We start from the raw sequence: 18426 nt of genomic DNA on the forward strand, positions 1-18426 counted from the left end.
AAGTCATTTGGTGTGGTTTTTTTTTGCTTTTGTTGGGGAAGCTGGAGAACACAGAACAGAGACCTAAAACGACTCAGCGTCTCAGTGTGGGAAAGGGATGCTGCACTACATTCTTCATTATCATGATGAAACAAAATATATTTTTTGTGATAGCGACATCTTCAATCTTGTTGTCATGAGAAAAAACCTTGTTTTCTCTTAATGTGATAATGGATGTATCTATCACCAGAAACTGGACAAAAAAAAGAAGAAAAAATATCAAAGTAGGCCGTACTTGGCTTCCGTGCTTTCCCTTATCGCAATTTTATTATGAAACAATAAAGATGCTGATGTTGATATATTTTATACTTCTCCAGTCTTCAGCTTAAATTTTAAATACATACGTGTGTATAAAGGACGACTCCCAATGGTTGTTGAAAAATGTTTTTAAAAACACATATTTGTTTTCCAATTTCAGAAAAAAAGGTAAAATACGTCTAAAGTTAAACTGATTTGTGTAGCTACCTCCAAATACATCAACTGGATCTAAAACTAAAGTGCTGCAAGTACATTTTTAAGAGTTGTTTTGTAAACAGTTTCTGTAGAAGCAGAAGAGGAAATCTGGTAGTACCCCTCTGAGAGCTGACGGTGCAGGTGATCTGGTTCAGGTTCAGACAGTCCTGATCTTTGTCCGTTGAGAAACAAAGGTCCTCCTGGGGTCCTGAATGCCTGGTGAGGGGAGGAGCGTTCCTGCGTGGTTCGCTCTCTGAAGACCGATGTTTTCTCCTCTCACCCCCCTTTCTTGCCTCTCCTTTGCCCCCTCCTTCCTGTGACCTGGAGCTGGAAACCTCGTTAAACGGGTTGTGGACAGAGTTCCAGTGCGGCGGCTCCTTCTTTGGCTGAGCTGCGGGTAAAGAGTTGGAGTCAGCCCCCGGTCTGCTGCTGCTGGTGGGGGGGCCGCTGGAGTTCCCGTGTGGGGGCATTACCCCAGCTGCTGCAGCCAGAGAAGACTGATGAGTCGGACTGCCAATCATTGTGATTGCGAACGGGTCGTCTGAGGTGACGGGAGGGGGGAGGCTGCGGTCCCGCTTTCTGTCTCTGTCTTTTCGGTTGGATGACGACGACGATGATGAGGAGGAGTGGGTTGGGAGTGTTTTGGTGTCAGCAAGCGAGACGGAAAAGGGGTCTCCACGAACCTCCTTGCCCCTGCCGTCCTGGGACAGCTGGCGAGGGGGTGGGCGCGTCCAGGGGTCGGAAAAGTTTAACGTCTCCTGAGTGACCGTCCTCTCGAAGACGGCTAGGAAGGGGTCCTCAGTAGGAATGTGCTTGCAGTTCCACACAGAAGGCTCCATCTCGGGTTGAGGGAAGTGAGAAAAGGCAGTGAACCGAGACGGGGGTTCTGCATCTGGGGGTCCACGGGAAGGGCGTGACGAGGGGGCAGACCAGACGTGGTCGTCCTGCGAGTTTGTGCTGCGTCCAGGGTTGGGCTCGTGGAAAGCAGAAAGGAAAGGATCCACCGGCCGCCCCAGGGTTTGTGTCTGATCTTTGCTCTGTGATGCCGGGGGCCAAGCTGCCCACCCCGCCGGCTCAGGGGAAGGCCCCAAAGGCTGATGGGAGGGGGAGTCCAGGCCTGAGTCTTCGACATTCTCGGGGGAGGACGAGTCAGATGAGAAGGCAGCATCTGAAAGACCGAAAACAGTGATTAAATGATGCGATATGTTGTGATGTCGCATTTTATTTATTTTTAATGGAACTACAGATAAAAACTAGCCTTTGGCTAATTCTGACTTTTTTTAACCATGTTTAATCACAGTTTTTTAAATTAAACTGTTCCATTTTAAATAAACTATTAAACAAAATCCATCAGTGACAATTTGAGATGTTTGAGACCAAAGATACTTTTTATACTGAAGGTGCAAAAGTAAAAAAAAAAAAACTAAAATCTAAAGAAAATTCTTGATTTTTTTTTATGTTTAAAATACATAAAAATACAAACTTCTTCTGTTTGCATCCATTTCTGACCCTGATGTTCTCGTTCTTTGACATAACCCATGCAGGTGTGGTCAGACTACAGTATTTTTTCAGATAAAGAAATATCAAATTTGCTTCATTCAAGTCAGACTTTAACATTTAGTTTTTCAATGTACCTTTATGCAAGGGTTTGTGAGGTGGAACTAAAATGATGGTTAAAAGCATGTGATTTCCTTAAAAATGGATTAAAATGTTAACAGTTCTCTTGGTATTTCACCAAAATTGAAATCATAACAAGATTAGATGACATTGAAAACAAAAACATACTTTTTTTGTTTGTTTAAATATGGAGCTTGAAAAAGGGAATTTCATTTCGTGAATAATTAGTGTTTTTAATGATACTGATCATAATTTTATTTTCAGAGAAATGGGTGCTTGTTTATTAATAGAAGAAGATTTTTCTTACATTCAGAAGCTCCAAAAGTGTTCTGCTCTCTGAGCTGTTCTTGGCTATCAAAGCTTTTGGATTTGAAGGCCGTCTCCAACGGAGGTCCAAAAAGACTGTCAGAACCGGACGCTGTTGAACTTAACCTGACAGAGAGGGGGAGTTAATGAGACACAGTCAAGGAGAGGAAAGGAGATGGCATGAAGAAGAAGGGAGAAATTGGGGATGTTAGCAGAGGGATACAGAAAGAACAAAGTATAAAGAGAAGACAACAAAAAGCTTTTTTTTTTTATTTTGATGGACCAATTTGGAAAGATCCTGCATAATCAGCAGATGTTGCACTAGTAAAAAAAATTGCTTTGCAGAGAGAAACAGCCACACTTTGTGTTATTTTTCACACAAGTTTTAAATTTAGTTTAACCAATTTTTTTATTTTCTATGGTCTTATTTTTAACATTAATTTTCCTATAAGTTTATCTTCAGCTCATTGAAAGATTTGGTTTAATTCAAACATGAGCTCACTTTTTACAACTATTTAGGCCAAGTATATTTAAATAGTCCTTTTTTTAATAAAACTGCTTCAGCTATAATTCAGCCTAATAATTACTGATAACTTCACCTAGAAAAGATGAAATGTTATGTAAAATGAATATAATTTTTTTAAAGAAATCTGGGACATCAATTAAGGCATTTGAACCTACAGAGGAGCTTTATATCTAAAACTTTAATTTACCATCCATTTTTCAGGCTGATGGGTAAAATGATAACAAAATATACGGATATTATTTTATTGTGAAAAGCTACTTCTGTTCTGGCTAATGTGAGGAAACATTTATCATACTACTACCACTGGCCTTTTCGCCAGCATTTGTGTGTATCTAATGGAATTTTTTATTTATTATTTTTAAAGAATTTCAAATAAAATGTAAGGAATAAAAAAAACAGAAAAACAACAGCAGAAAGACTTCAGAGGAAAACCTACAAAAGTCAAAACGCTATAAAATAACAACAAATGTCAGAGATGGCACAGCTCTGATGAATTTGCCTCTGCACAGACACACAGGGTGAATCTGTAAATGGAGGATGTGACTGGCTGCTTCACAGATTCATCTCACCTGCTGTGATTGGGGCTGGAAGTGGACCTGCAGAGGCCGCTCTGCTCTCCGTCTGCAGAGGAACAACACACACTCATGAGGAGAGGCAGTCCATCACTGCAGAGGATGCTCAGTAACTGGGACTAATCAGCAGAGCTGCGTTCTTTATCACAGCAAAGAGGGGCAGACACAGAGAAAACCCATCATGCAACGTCTTCTCTGTGACAAATACCAGCAATTAGCCTGGTCCCACTGAGCTCCACCTCCTGTCGCCTTAATCAGAAGCTGCTCATTAATTCTCCTGCTTCCAGATTTAGGGGCAGCAGGCTTCCAGCTGCTGAGCAGCAGCAGGTTGAATCCTCCCACTCCAGCCTGACCTCCTGACAGCTAATAAACCCTTTGGTGATAAAACATGAGCAGAAGCGGATGGTCGGCTTTGAGTAACAGAGAGGAGCGGTTCACTTGAGGTCAAATAATAAAAAGATCTGCTGTTCAGAGAAAAGCGTGGAGGCTGAGCAAAGTTTAGACTCACTTCAGGAGGAAAATGGGCTACAAAATGATCAGAACATTTCAACAAATTATTATACGACATTCATTATTAAATACATTCTTGTAAGGTAATTACTGTACTTTTTGCAATCTATACTTTAGTGGGAAGAAATGAAGCAATATTTAAAATAAAGCCCTGCAAGATGAACAGTTTGTGCCATTAAACCATTAAAAGACAAATTTAATAGAAAGTTGTTATAGGGCAACCTAAGATAAAGTATTCTTTGATAAAAATGAACACAAAATTTCCAGAATTGTGTTATAATAGAGTCTGGCTTTGGATAGTTGACTATAGCAAGAAAAGAATATTAAAAGAAAAAAGTGTTTTGCGACTAGGGATGACGATTCTGGATCAAATACTTTTGTAAAAAAAAAAAAAAATATCCTCTTTTTTATTTTAAACACCTTATTTGTTCATTTAACACTTAAACAGTGAACTTCTGTGAAGTAACTTGAAAAATCATATTAAACTAGGAAAAGGCTTAACTATTACCTAGTAAAAATAGGTGATGATTAGTCATGTGAGAACGTTTGGTGACTGTGGCTTTAGGATCTTCAGAAATTGAACATTTTGGATATAATGTGATTCATATCTCCATAAAAAAACAAATGACTCTCCCAAAATCGCTGCATGAATGTGATGATGAGTATTTATGACTAGCTCATATGAGTGTAACCATTTATTCTTGTCAGTTTTTCTTGAGACATAACTGTTTTGTTTTGTGATCATTTTTTCCAGAAGTTTGCACTTCAGATGGTCCCTTGGCAACCATATCACAGCCAGGTCTTTTTCGGTAGCACAGAGAGAGTCATTCTCATTAAAAAGAAACAAAAACACCGTTATTTTTCTTTGAAATGCCTTTATAGGTTGTTATTTGAGTTAAGACAAAACCAAAGAGACAATTAATGTCAGCTTTAGATGTTTATTAAAAGAGTGATTGAGCCCAGTAGTCTGAATCCATGAATATCCTGCTAACTTTACACAACTGTTTTAGTGCACTTCCTGCTCAAACTAGTGCCATATTCTGCTGCGCTTTGCGGCAATAAAATGTCGTGATCCGTTCATGAAATGGAGACTTCTAATAGAGTATGTGTCTGTAATGATCAGCTTGAGATTTAGAGTATTGATCACAATAATAGTACAATAGATATCCAATTCCCGATCGAGTCTGAAACTATGTGATTAGGCCCGATCTGATCATGTGATCAGATCAAGACATCTGTATTTGATACTACAGATTGTACTTTTCTCTTTTCTCCTGATCCAATAAATTTCACAAACCAATGCCTTTTTTGAGTCATTGGACATGTGGTGACAAACAAGGTAAGCGCCTTTCTGTTACTTGAAAATTTGTTTGTCAAGTTTTTGTTTTAAAGCTAAAGTATCAAAAATAAAAAAAGTTGGTTTAGCTTTTCCACACCTTAACTGAGCTATAATACATGTTATAACCTTTATTCGTGGTATCTGATATTCACTCGTGTACTATTTTCACTAGCAGGGATGCAGTGGATCCTATTTCCTGATATATATTTGCTGACTCACCCCTGTGCGAGGGTGCCTCTGTTTCTTCTGATCGGCCTCCTGCACTGCTCGAGTTTCCTGTGATAAAAACAACACAAAGAAGGAAGTAAATGAAAACACTAAATGTTGGTATAGCGGCATGTCACTCTGAAAAGCTTCCTATGTGTTTTGAAGTCAAGATATGGAACAGTACTTACTGGAGAGATTTCGTTTGTTTGCAACCTGAATCAAAACAGTAAAAAAGTGGAATTAATTCAAGTTTTTGTTATTACCTACATATATTATATATAATACTTTTAAATTTAAATTTTCTACTTAAAACGACAAAACAACTTCATAAATGTTGGTGAAAGCTATAATTCATCCGAGTGGCGTCGCCAAGCGGCAAAACGTTTTACATAAAAATATTTTAAGTGTATTTGCCATGACTCAACCTCAAAGCCTCATAAGTGTTTTTTTTTTTATTAATTTAACATCAAACTCTATGATAGCAGTAAGTTTTCTTAAAGTTTGAATGTCGGTAGCAGATGTGAAGACGACCTGCTGCCGGGCTCCTCTGTTGGGCGGCAGAGTGAGCGCTCCCACTGTGGCTTTCAGCTCCTTCTCTGTGGCCACGGAGCTGCTGCGATTGCCGCTGGTCACCGGTCGGATCTGGATGTGGAACTTTTTGGGCTCCTCGTCATCAAAGTCTGAATCGCTGGAGTAGAAGGTGTTGTTCTTCCCTTCAGAGCAGCGTTCAGGAGGTAGTCAAGGACAAAAACGGTTTGGGGCAACAAGGTCTATCTATTAAATTAGATTTAATATAATGACCGACATTATTAGAGAATTCAACGATTTTATTTTAATTTATCAAAAAAAATGGCAATGGTCAACATACAGCACTTTTAAAGCCCCATTTATAGAGATCAACAGCTAAAAAAAAGTTGATTTAGAGTTTGGTTACCCATTAAGTGAGATAGTTAAAGTTATACCACACTTTTCAGTCCCTAAACTGAAGTAAACCCTGACGTTGCAGTTCCACCAAAGTCCACTAGAGGCTGGTTTAAAAAAAGTAAAGTCAGAAATAAAAAGTTATAAATAAATAAACTGATTGGAGGATGGATAAAACAAACAAAAACAAAAAAAACAATTTCATAGCTTAGATTTGTACAGTAGGAGCTTGTTTTTTTCATTGACAGATGGTAGACTCAACAAAACTTGATCACCCATTTTCTGCAGGTTTTCTGCAGATTCAATCAAGGTGCCCAACCAATGTCAATACCCTTCTCACCCTTTCTAAAAGGTACATAAGAGATTATCTATCCATCTTTAGAACCAATTGAATCCCTTTTGGGATCACAGGACTGCTGGAGCCTATCCCAGATAACTGTTGGATGAAGGCGAGGTACACCCCAAACAGCTCGCCAGTCGGTTGCAGGGCTACACACTCACACACATCTAGGGCCAATTTAAATGAATCTATGAAGTATGCTTTTGGACTGGAGGAAGCCAGAGAAAACCCACGAGGAGAACATGTGAACTCCACACAAAAAGGACCCGACAGAGATCTGAACCAGCGCCTTTCTCACTACACCACCGTGCAGCCCAGAGATAATCCATCAAGTGGTTTTTATTTAATTTAGCACAAGGGGAAAAAAAGAGCAGCAATGCCAGTGCTGTAGCTTTGTGTCTCTTTTTCACAGCTGCCAAAATGCTAACCTGCTTCGCTTTATGCTCACATAAACAAAAATCATCTTTGTGTGGCTTCAAATATTCACTTTACAAGCATTTAAAAGCCATTCAGGGAAAAGGTATTGAGGACGTACACAAGGCTCTTGATTAAAGATTTCAAAGGCAGGCTGTCGCGCATTTGAAAGGAACATGCTGCCACTGATAAATGGATCAGAGCTACTGAGTTAGACAAGGCCATTCAAGTAAAGCAGGGAAATTCATTTAAACTAAAGGACTGCACACAGCTCGGCTCACTTTTCTTCATTTACAGTTTACAAGGGGAATATGTTTACTCACTTGCACTGCCAAACTCACATGAGCGCTGCATCGTTTTCTGACTAATTGGGTAAACTTCCCCTCTGAACTTCTGATTACACTCATTTTAAACTGTTTTTTTGAGTGTACTGAACAAGCGCGTGGGTTTCATTTAACAGACAGAATCCGTCACAAGACTGAGTCGGCTTTGTGAAATCCTTTTTAAGTAGTGAGGAAGTCCTGGAGAGGGAGATGGAGACCCTGTGACCATGTGAATATGCGTAAAATAAAATAAAAAAAATAAAAAAAGGATTGGTGGAGAATAAAAACTTCTTTAAAGTTCATCCATCTTTAAGAAACAGAGCAGACTGCTAAGAAAGTCAATGAAAATAGCAATAAAAAAAGGATATCATTCTGATTACTGTCAGCTCTGATGACAAATCCTTCATCGTCCACTTCCAGCGGCGAACTCTAGAGAAACACAGGTGTCAGAGAGACAGGCAGATAAACTCAGGTTAGCAACACATAAATCTGGTTTCTACGTAAGTGTATATTCCCTTATGGTGTAAAACAGCATTCAACATAAGTGTCATCATAAGTCTATATCCTTTCACATTTCTCACCTGAAACACACTCAGGTTAACAAACTCACCCACACACGTTTGTCCCTCGCTTCATTGAATTTCTTCACTTTGACACACTTTTGCCTCGTTTCCACTGAGTGGTCCAGACCAGACGGGAATTTTGAGCAATCCCATTTTGAAATGAATCCATTAGGCCGAACAGTTTCATACCATTTTTGGTCCACCATTGGTTGTAGGTCCATAGAAAAGTGGAACGGGCCAGTTAGGGCGGAGCTTCAGTCACCACACAATGAAATCCAGAGACACGCTGAATCTGCAAATACTGAGAACTGCTGTAGTTGCACCGTTATGACGCACAGCTACGTCAACGGCCTAAACCCTGCATGTGTCTTTGATGTTCCAACTTTCAATGGAAGTGCTCACTTGAATTGCCCTGACTATTCTAAACCAGCCAGGATCGATCCGGTCAAGACCGCTTAGCGGAAACGAGGCATTTGACACTGGGCAGAAATCGCCTCAGCACCATGGAGAGCTCTCGCCACGGGCCCTTGCAGTGCTTTGTTTTAATTAAACAGTCGGATTCCCCTGGTCCGCTCCAGTTTTAAAGTCAGCTGCTAGGCGTCAACTGCGCAGCCAGCCGGGAGGGAGGGATCCCAGCTGAGATTTACTTGATAGTTGTGTATAAACTACGTAAAATATGCATAAGCTGAGTAATTCTCAACCGAGAAAAAACTTTGAAACTGAATTCACGTAAAGACCCGTCAGCAGAGACCCTCCATGGACATCTGCACATATCAATGATGAAAACACATGAATTATTTATATCACGCATGAATCACAAAAGACAGAAATGACATAGGTGGATAATGTGTGATGTGGCCTTTAGGTGGATCTTAACGCTGATCTTGTGCCTACTTTGAAACATCTTTTCAAGAGTGTCAAAAACAAAGAATAAATCAGGAAAACTCCATTTATCAATCACCTCATCAACTTCTTTACTTTCCATAAACATTTTTTTTTTATTTTTACACAGTAAAGATACATTCTCACTGGCCTCATTGACTCAGGTTTAAGTGGGATAAATTCAAGGAAAAGTCTATGTAAACACTCATCAACCCAAAATTTGGGCTTCCGCATACAGAACTCTAAAGTTCATTCATGCATCGTGACGCAAGTTTTTAAGTCCGGTCTCGAGCTCTACAAACAAAACGAGCTGAAAGTTTAACTAGTTGAACTTCTTGACCGCTAAATCGCGATAACCCTAAACTTTGACCACTGCGGGACTTGGGTTTGGTAGTGAAGAGTAGGAAGTGTCCTTTTCAAAAGTGCCAACCATTGTAATCATGATCACAGAGGAGATATTGGTAATAGTGGTTTGTGCCCGGCTGGAATTATATGACACCAAGTCTTTCATATATGGGAACAGAGCTCTGAAAAAAAGCCTGGACCAAGATATGTGGGATTTGCTCCACTTCAACATTTCTCATCAAGCCTGTTCCAACTGTAGGTGGCGGACAATTAAAAAAAACCCAGAAAAGAAGCCTCTCCCTGCTTGTCCGGTGTACAGATTATAATGAAAACAAGTTTTTTGCTCCCGTTTTCAGGTGAGAATGAACTCATTTACTCACCATTTCATCCATCACAGCTGAATCCCTGCAAATGTAAAAATAAATAAATAACATTGTTTTTTTTTTCTTCAACTTCTCTGGTCATGCTTGTATATATCGGTTTGTGTTCACTCTCACGTCGAGTCTGGCTCCTTGTCTCTCTTGCCAAGGCCGGGGATTCTGAAGGCTTTTGCACGACTCTTTTTACCGCCTTCAGGGGCCAGAGCTGTCATGCACTCTTCAAACCCAACTGGAGCTGCAATACATGGAAACACACAAATAAAAACAGCTGTTTCTTGTGGATGTTTAGGCTATTATGTCCCTTTAGTATTAAAACTGATGCAGAAGAGCAGGGAGGCACAAAAGTATTTGGTAGTCACCAATTCTGGAAGTTGTGGTTTGTAACATTCATCATAAAAACACTAACTATGAAGCTACATTAACATCCCCCTCTGAAAAGTTCATTCAAGGGATCACTTCCAATGAAAAGTCAATGCAAGTGAGTCTGCGTTTGAAAGTCTTGTGTTCACGCGTAGCTATGCAAGTTTCTACAAACGCGCAGCCTTCCAGCATGCGTTACAAGAGAAACCAGGTCGAACTTTGACCAATCTGGGACTCAGATTTGGTAGCGATGACGTCATGGAAGTGCCAACCATATGAAAACTGATCATGAGGGAGACATTAATAATTTTGGTTTGTTAATGATAGATTTTCATGACACCAAATCTTTCATGGATTGGGATAGAATGAAAGAAAAGTCTGGAGTAAAAATGGAGAGATTTGAACCGATTCGACATAAGAAAAAGAAGAACCCGCGTGGAGGTCTACGTGAATGTCTGTCAAATGCCTGATCTTTACGTAGCTTCAGAGAACAAATGTCAAAATCAATCCAGGAAATCACATTGTAGGACTTCTGAAGACGAGGTGTAAAAGGGTGCAGAAAATAAGCGTTTGGACTAAAACTAAAGTTCACCACAAATTCTATTCTGCCCACTGTACATTTGATTGCTTCTTTTTGGATTGTTGTACCTGGTCTGTCTTTGCCCGTGCCCTTTTGTTCAGCCAGCTTCTGAATGAGGGTATCGATGCCAATGTTCTCCACGTTCTGCTTGAACTCTTCGTGCACCTACAGTGGAACAGATGAACGTCAATCTCTTGTTCTTTGCTAGTTTGTTAGAAAAGCTCACTACCATAAATTATAAAATCTAACATGTGTCCTATGCATGTTAATCTAATCAAGCTTAATTTCAAACTTGAGCATTATTTGCTGAAAATAAATAAAAACATAAAATCTGCAAAAGGTAAAGTACAATAAATCATTTGACTAAGAAGATAAGGATGTCATTCTTTGGATGGTAAAGGGATAAGTAGGACTACATACCTGTCCCACCTGGACGTGGGTGTCCTCTATGGAGTGCGAGTAACTTTTCATCAGCTGCTTCATCTGCCGCAGATGAACTTCCTCGATTTCCTGGAAATTCTACTCAAACAGAAACAGAAGCTTTCATCAAAAAGGGATTTCCTGAGGGGTTGTGAAGGTGGAGGAGGAGGAGAAATAAAACATCTGTCTTTTTCTGAAGTTGTTCTAATTTTAAAGCATTTTACATAATCACAAAAAAGTACTTTTTTCCCTCCTCTGCTCATTTGTCAACACTTCATAGTCATGTTCATGTTCAAGAGAGTTTATACAGCAAAAAAAGCTAACATTTTATAAGTTATTTGAAATATATATAACACAATGTTTTAAATAATGTTTTAAAGTGACAGTCAGTCTTTAGCCAAAAATTTAGCGTTGGTATAAAAAAATAATTTCAAACTAAAAGCTTCCCAGCTCTCTTTTTTGTGACATTTCTTCCAACCAAAAGAGCTCATAGAATGGTTTAAATAAATATGTTTACTTTAGTAGAAAATAAACATGATTTTTTACTTCAACATAAATCTTGACTTATTTATTTGTGTATGTTGAAGTAGATTTTCTTCCTTCAAGATGACATGCAGACATCCCTCGTTCAGAGCAGGCATATGAGATAATGGTTATAAGGAGTTCATTCATCATTTCAAAATAAAACTCATTGGTGTTTGTGGACGATTTCTATGGAAACAGAGCGGTAACCATGGAAGCATGGAGACAGTGATTAAAGGTAATGAACAGGTTGCAGGATGTGTATGCGAGTAGGTGGTTGTTTAGGAGTCAGAAGATGAGGTTTCTTCTTTCTCAGGGAGGGTGGGATGTAACGTAATAAAAGAGTGGATGAGATAGTGGGAGGCGGCAGAGAGTGAGTCAGGATACTCTGGAGGAGGAATCCCATGACAGAAAACGCTGCATCAGAGGAGAGACGGCCAGAAATCAACTTCTGGTCCAGCTGGAGTCAAACCTGACCTGAGCGGACTCGCTCATTTTCTGCTCAAACTCTCCTCCCACGCGGTTGTATTTCTCGATGCACAATGCGAACGACTCCGCCGCTTTCTTTGACTTCAGCTCCGCCTAGTGAGAAGAGAGAGAAAATGTTAATGATGCCCTTTAAGGTCCTCTCATGCAGGCACCTGAACAGCACACTTACAGAATTAACCGATCGGATTCATCTGTAGACCTACAGCACAGAGAATTAATTTTGACATAGAGTCGTTACTGGGGATGCCACAATTCTCAGCTGAAAATAAAACCGTGTGTTACAGCATTAAACCTGGATTGTGGGAAAGCAGCACCTGTACCAGTATGTTTAATATGAAAGTGTCAACCGTGTGTGTAGGGAGGATTTCCTATTTATTCTTTTATTCCATTACCAGGCTTAGTATACGCCAAATAAAAAGTTTTCTCTTCATCGTTACTTTCTTATTAGCAAAAAAAAAAATCTGAATTCTGTTTCTTGTTGTTGTTTTGTATTACACAAATCAAATATCGAAACAAAACCGTAACCCAAAAATTGATGTTTGAACCAAATCGAAGGGAAAGTGAATTGTTGCATTTGTTACCATAGAACAGAGGTTTCGATCTAAACAGGTTAGAGATCTCTGTCTGTTTTTCCATCCAATACTCTGGATGCTCTAATAACATCTAACAAGTTATAAGCAAAGACATTATTGAGGCTTAAAACTTTACTGATACGGAAACAGGTCTCAGGTACAAATTTTTTATTAATATTTTAGGAATAGACAATAATCTACTGCCTAATCTATTGATTTTTGCAGATTTATATATTTAATGTTTTCAGGGTTTTCAGCAATTAGCAGTCTAACAACACACCAAAACTTACACTGAATGTTTTAGAAAACATGAATAGACTAAAATGACATCTAAAAAAAAAAAAATTCATATTATAACCTAAATTTTAGTTTTTTTCCCCCCAATCTATGTGACATAAATCAGAAAATCCATCCATCCATCCATCTTCTTGACCGCTTTGTCCCTTTCGGGGTCGCGGGGGTGCCGGAGCCTATCCCGGCTACTGATGGGCGAAGGCGGGGTACACCCTGGACAGGTCGCCAGTCTGTCGCAGGGCCGCAATCACACACACATCCACTCTCACATTCACACCTAGGGACAATTTAGAGTCACCAATTAACCTATGAAGCATGTTTTTGGACGGTGGGAGGAAGCCGGAGTCCCCGGTGAAAACCCACGCATGCACGGGGAGAACATGCAAACTCCACACAGAAAGGTCCCAGCCGGGAGTCGAACCAGGGCCTTCTCGCTGTGAGGCAAGAGCGCTAACCACTGCGCCACCGTGCAGCCCTAAATCAGAAAATGTTTACTTTAAAAAACAAAAACTATATTAAAGGTTTAAATTTAAAAATGTTGAAATATATTATTTCTTCAGAAATATCAGTGAGGTTCTCAATCAACCATCAACAATCAATTTGCTACTGAACCTTTATGGTTTATTTAAAAGAAGAACGGAAAATTTGTGCATCAACTTTATAAAGAATGTTTTTTAAACACAGAAGGATCCCATTTTTGCATATAATATTGCTGTGAAAAAATAAACTTTAGTGAAATCATTTTCCACAAAAAAGGAATTCTACTTAAAGTAAAACATTTTCAATGAAGCATTTGTTAATACAACTTGTTGCAAAAAAATGAAAAATAAAATAAAAACAAAAGGAAAATTTTATCAAAACTTTTAGAGATACTCAAGTAGAAAATCTATCTAACATGCTCAAGATATTAGTAAATATTCATGTGTGAAAGTGAGCGCCTCAAAATGGACTAAAGAGGCTGACGAATGACTGGATCAGTTCTCCAAGTAACCACTAGGGGGTCTTGTTACATTTAGTCTTTCAATGCATCTTTATCTCTATAAAACACTATTGGGGGTTATCAGATTTTTTTTTATTTTACAGTAATACTACACATTCTTTGGGGAAACTCTTTTGATTGACAAGGGACTAATCCCGAGCGTTGAATGTCCTCCTGGGGGTGATTCAACAACCGTCAGACCTGTTTGTTCCACATATTTGACCTTTTAAGGAAGGTCTGGGGTTTAGTAACTTCATGGTCTGGTGAGACGACATTTACCACAAAGCTAAACGCTGTAGGACCCATTGCTATTGCCCTGCAAATCTGTATATATAGTAAATGGTCCAGACCCAGGCAGAAATATGAAAATCGACAGATAATAGTGGAAGTGTGTGCTTTTGCTGACCTCTTGAAAATAAAACCTGTGATTTTGTGTCACAAGAATCAATGTTGAGCTCTGCACAGAATCCATACAAAATAAATCTTTAACCTTCTCCAGTTCTTTCTGCGGGGCCCCCTCCTTCTTGAGCCGGTCCAGCTCCAAACATTTGGCGTGGTAACCCTCCTTTGACTTCTGGAGGTGAGTGCTCTGTACCTGCAGAGCCTGCACTGCCTCTACGGTCCCCACCATCTTCTCCTTTGTCTGGGTGGTAAGCACACGCACATCCAGAGTGAAGGGATTGTCACCATGTTTTGATACTTGAAGGGCAAATGTAAAAACGACTTCAAGAGAGGGGTCAGTAATTGGATTTCTGAGCAATAAATTAGATCAGGATGGGAGAGGCTTGATGCAAAGCAAGAGAGGACAAAGTCTACAGTGGGATACACTGGCAACAGACACATTTTGGTTAAAACAGCCCAAGTTGATGTTTTTTTATCAATAATGCTACCTTTCTGTGAATTTTGACCTGCTCCTCTCCGTATTTGTTAATGTCGCGGATGAGATCGTTCATCTTTTTCATGAGCTCAAGGTGGCAGAGAGCCACTTTGTCTGAGGACACCCTGAACACATCCCACATGGGTGCAAACGTCCTGAAAAACACAAACACACATCATCAAATAAAAGACTATTAAGAGTTTAAACCAAATATTTTCAGGGTTTAGGAGAAAAAAAACAATGAAAAAAGTTAGCAAACCTCTTCTGTTTGGATATTCTGTCTGTTTTTCATTTTTCTTCTACATTTAGAGATGCATAAGCTTTTCAGCTTTTGTCAGTGGGGACAGTTATATATAATACAACAAATATGAGGGATAAAATATGAACTGCTACTAAGAAAAGTAATTTAAAAGTAATTATGTAGTTTAAATAATTCAGTTAAAAATGGACTAGTGCTTGTACATTAAAAAGTATGTGGCAAGGATTTTCAATGAAAATAATTCAGAGGGACAAACATAACATCCGCTCTCTTCTAACTTGCAAAATTCAATTGATTTAATTTCTCACTTCCTGCTTTTTCACATAACTGATGCAACATGTGACTGGAAGGCTAAATAGAAGGCAATATGCTCTTTTAATCATATGTATGAACATTTGGTAATGCAGATGGTACTCATACATATCTCATACGCAGCCATCTGAGCCTTACATCAATAATTATAAAAACAACACCACCTCCTGGGCAATAATGAACCGAGAGAGAAGAAGCATAATGAAAGCAGCTGATCCGAAAGGCTCTTCTGACACTCACCCCTGTGGACTCCCATTGCTCGCCATTTTTGCCAGTTTGCTCATTGATTTGGAGTAAGTCTCCTCAATGGCTGCCCTGTAAAACACACAAACATCAACACAAGCAGAACTATCAAGGGAGTCACTTGGAGCCAAGAGCAAATCAAGGATGCTAAAATCCAGGCAGAGGGATGATGAATGTAAACAATAGATCCTCATCAGGTTTGGGTAAATAGTGCAAAGAGCTGCATTTAAATGATTTCACAGAGCCAGTCAGAAAACCTAAACAGCCATCTGTAGACCCAAAGGAAATAGAACGGAGAAGCACTGATCCAATCTACCCCAGGGTAAAAAAAAAATTAAAACAAAACAAAAACTTGCAACTTTTACTTATTTAGTTAACTTTGTATTTTAACTTTGGACAGGGATGCCACAATTCTCCGTTCATTGCACCAATGAACTGAATCCTGGGTAGCGTGAATAGTTCCATCCCTACTATATGGTCTTTAGTCATTACTCAAAATGCAATGATGTGATCAGACACAAAAGAATGAAATGTTGAACTTTAACAGGTTAAAGCTTTTTTCACTATTCTAATCTATATTATATAATTTACAACATTATCCTTAAGGACCAGATAATAATAATTTCTTTAAAAAACATTTAAAAAGTTAAGTAAAGCAAAATAGGAGTGTGTTTATAAAAGTTTGATCCACCCAGTCCCTTTCAAGCAAAAAAATTTCTTTTGACAAACTTAAAATTTAAAGATTTCAATGCGCCATGTACCAATTATAATTGAATTATTAATGTGCATATGAATGTATACTACACAGGAAACTACCCAGGAAATGTGTTTGACAATAAAAGAGATAATAGGGTTAAGTAAATACAAATTATGTTTAAATCACGAGATCGTGAGTTGTCTAATAATTGCATTGTATGGATAAGGCTACACCTGCACAGAAACATGAGCATGCACACCAGCTCTTAGCAATGGAAGAATACAGCAATGTTAGTTATCCTGATGTTGTTTGAAAATAAGTGAACAAATAAAACAAGCAAAAACATCCCAATAGTAAAAAACTCATAAAGAAGCATGTCTGTAGACAGAGCTGTGTGAACAGAAAGGAAGGTTTTTTTTTCTCAATATTATTTACGTTTCTGTTTTTAATAAAATATGCTGTTTTACTTGGATTTTACCTGTATGTCCTGGGGTGCTATATAAAGTACCACAAACAATCAAAAAAATAACCCAAACTCGTCTTTTCATCTTTATTTAGATCAGCAGTGGCTTCAGGAAAGTCAAATAAGCCACTTCACCCCAAACAGAACAATTCATAAAAGCGAATAGCAACTGCAGAAGGTCATTTACATTGCGTCTATGTGTCATTGTGGTTGCATTCTAAAGGGAAAAGAAAAAAAGCACCACACATATTATTAGCCCAACCTTACAGGAAAACGCCACACAGAATATTTCCTCTTTGAAACTCTTTGTTTATGAAACAAATCTTTACTTAAAAGTAACAGATTTTTGTTTTTTTGGGGTCAAATATTTGATGACTTCTGAAAAAAAGGAATATTCGTCCAAATATGGCAAACTCTATTAATAGATTTAAGCATTTTAGATTAATTTAATAAAGATGTATAGGACATTTCCAAATACCATGTCCTTTGTAGAATAACAAAATTTGAGCCTGGAGCTCTTTTAATTTCCTGACCCCACATCTGTTTTCTGCTCTAGCCTGAACATATAAATGGTTTTTATCCACTATGAGGAATGGGCAAAAGTGTTCTCCATCAATGCAAGTATAATATCATTGACATAATATTAGTTTTAGCTGATAGTGCACTGCTCTGTAGAGCCCTTAAAGTCCCACTCTAACTATACTTTTATCAATAGTAAATCATTCCCAGTGGTCTTTTAATTATATAAAGTACTTTAGCCTAAATAAAAAAAGTGTTCTAGGACATAGTTTCTGCAGAGTGGCAAGAGTTCATCAGAAATTTGCCTCTGGGTTGTGGGCGAAACTTTTGGCATGGAAGTAAACCAACATCAATATCCCAGCATTCCTTTGTTTACACTTTCTCCCGCTAGCTTACAGCCCCTACAACCCTAAGCCTAAATTAGCGGTGCAGCAAACTGGTGAGCAATATTGGAGCTATCCAGCTGTACAGTTTTGAGCCAAATGCCAGTTCAGAAAAAGAAAATGAACACCTTAATGGATCTATTTGTCTGCAAGTGGATGCATCAGAATTGAAGCGGAGCAGGAAGACTTTGGCCCGTCTACGGCAGTTGCTGCCGACTCCTGATACAAGATGATTTGAATAAAGAAATACTTAGAAGCGCAGTTTTAAGCCTATATTATTTTATATATGTTTATATAAGTGTTGTATAGAGAAAATAAACAAAAAAAAATAAATAATTGATTCATTATTATTTTATGCAAACATTTTACATTTTTGCAGTCATGTTTTGAGTTCTAGTACTTCTGTCTTCCTCTGTCGTTCAGCGGCTTCCTTTATAGGTTGCCGCAGCGAATTGTCTGCCTTCATCCAACTCTAACCTCTGGACCTTCATGACTCACACCAACCGCTGGCGGCCGTGACGCAGCGGTAGGGTGGTCAACTCCTGATCAGAAGATTTCGGGTTTGATTCCCGCCTTGCTTGCTCATTTGTTGAAGCGTCCTTGGGTAAGACACTGATGGAAGGTTTGGGGTGTTTAGTGCTCGGCAGCGGAGCCGCCACCAGTTAGTCTATGACTGTAAAGCACGTTGGGCCTTCAAGGAAGGTAAAAAAAAAAAAAAAA

The 18426-nt window shown here is 38.8% G+C and overlaps 1 protein-coding gene across 1 annotated transcript in view; it reads right to left on the minus strand.

Moving 5' to 3' along the window:
• fcho1 (FCH and mu domain containing endocytic adaptor 1) overlaps positions 1-18426 on the minus strand; it is a 48824-nt gene that overhangs the window by 4460 nt on the left and 25938 nt on the right. Inside the window, exons 4-18 of the mRNA XM_024278634.2 lie at positions 15642-15716; positions 14844-14985; positions 14444-14596; positions 12097-12201; positions 11098-11196; positions 10746-10842; positions 9855-9972; positions 9738-9762; positions 7936-7996; positions 6101-6294; positions 5758-5782; positions 5582-5638; positions 3511-3562; positions 2417-2541; positions 611-1660 (exon numbers count right to left, since the gene is read on the minus strand). Coding sequence (XP_024134402.1) covers positions 611-1660; positions 2417-2541; positions 3511-3562; positions 5582-5638; positions 5758-5782; positions 6101-6294; positions 7936-7996; positions 9738-9762; positions 9855-9972; positions 10746-10842; positions 11098-11196; positions 12097-12201; positions 14444-14596; positions 14844-14985; positions 15642-15716 — 2378 coding nt within the window. The remainder of the gene's footprint in view (positions 1-610; positions 1661-2416; positions 2542-3510; positions 3563-5581; positions 5639-5757; positions 5783-6100; positions 6295-7935; positions 7997-9737; positions 9763-9854; positions 9973-10745; positions 10843-11097; positions 11197-12096; positions 12202-14443; positions 14597-14843; positions 14986-15641; positions 15717-18426) is intronic.

Source organism: Oryzias melastigma, linkage group LG4 (genome assembly GCF_002922805.2).
Source record: "Oryzias melastigma strain HK-1 linkage group LG4, ASM292280v2, whole genome shotgun sequence".
NCBI lineage: Eukaryota > Metazoa > Chordata > Actinopteri > Beloniformes > Adrianichthyidae > Oryzias > Oryzias melastigma.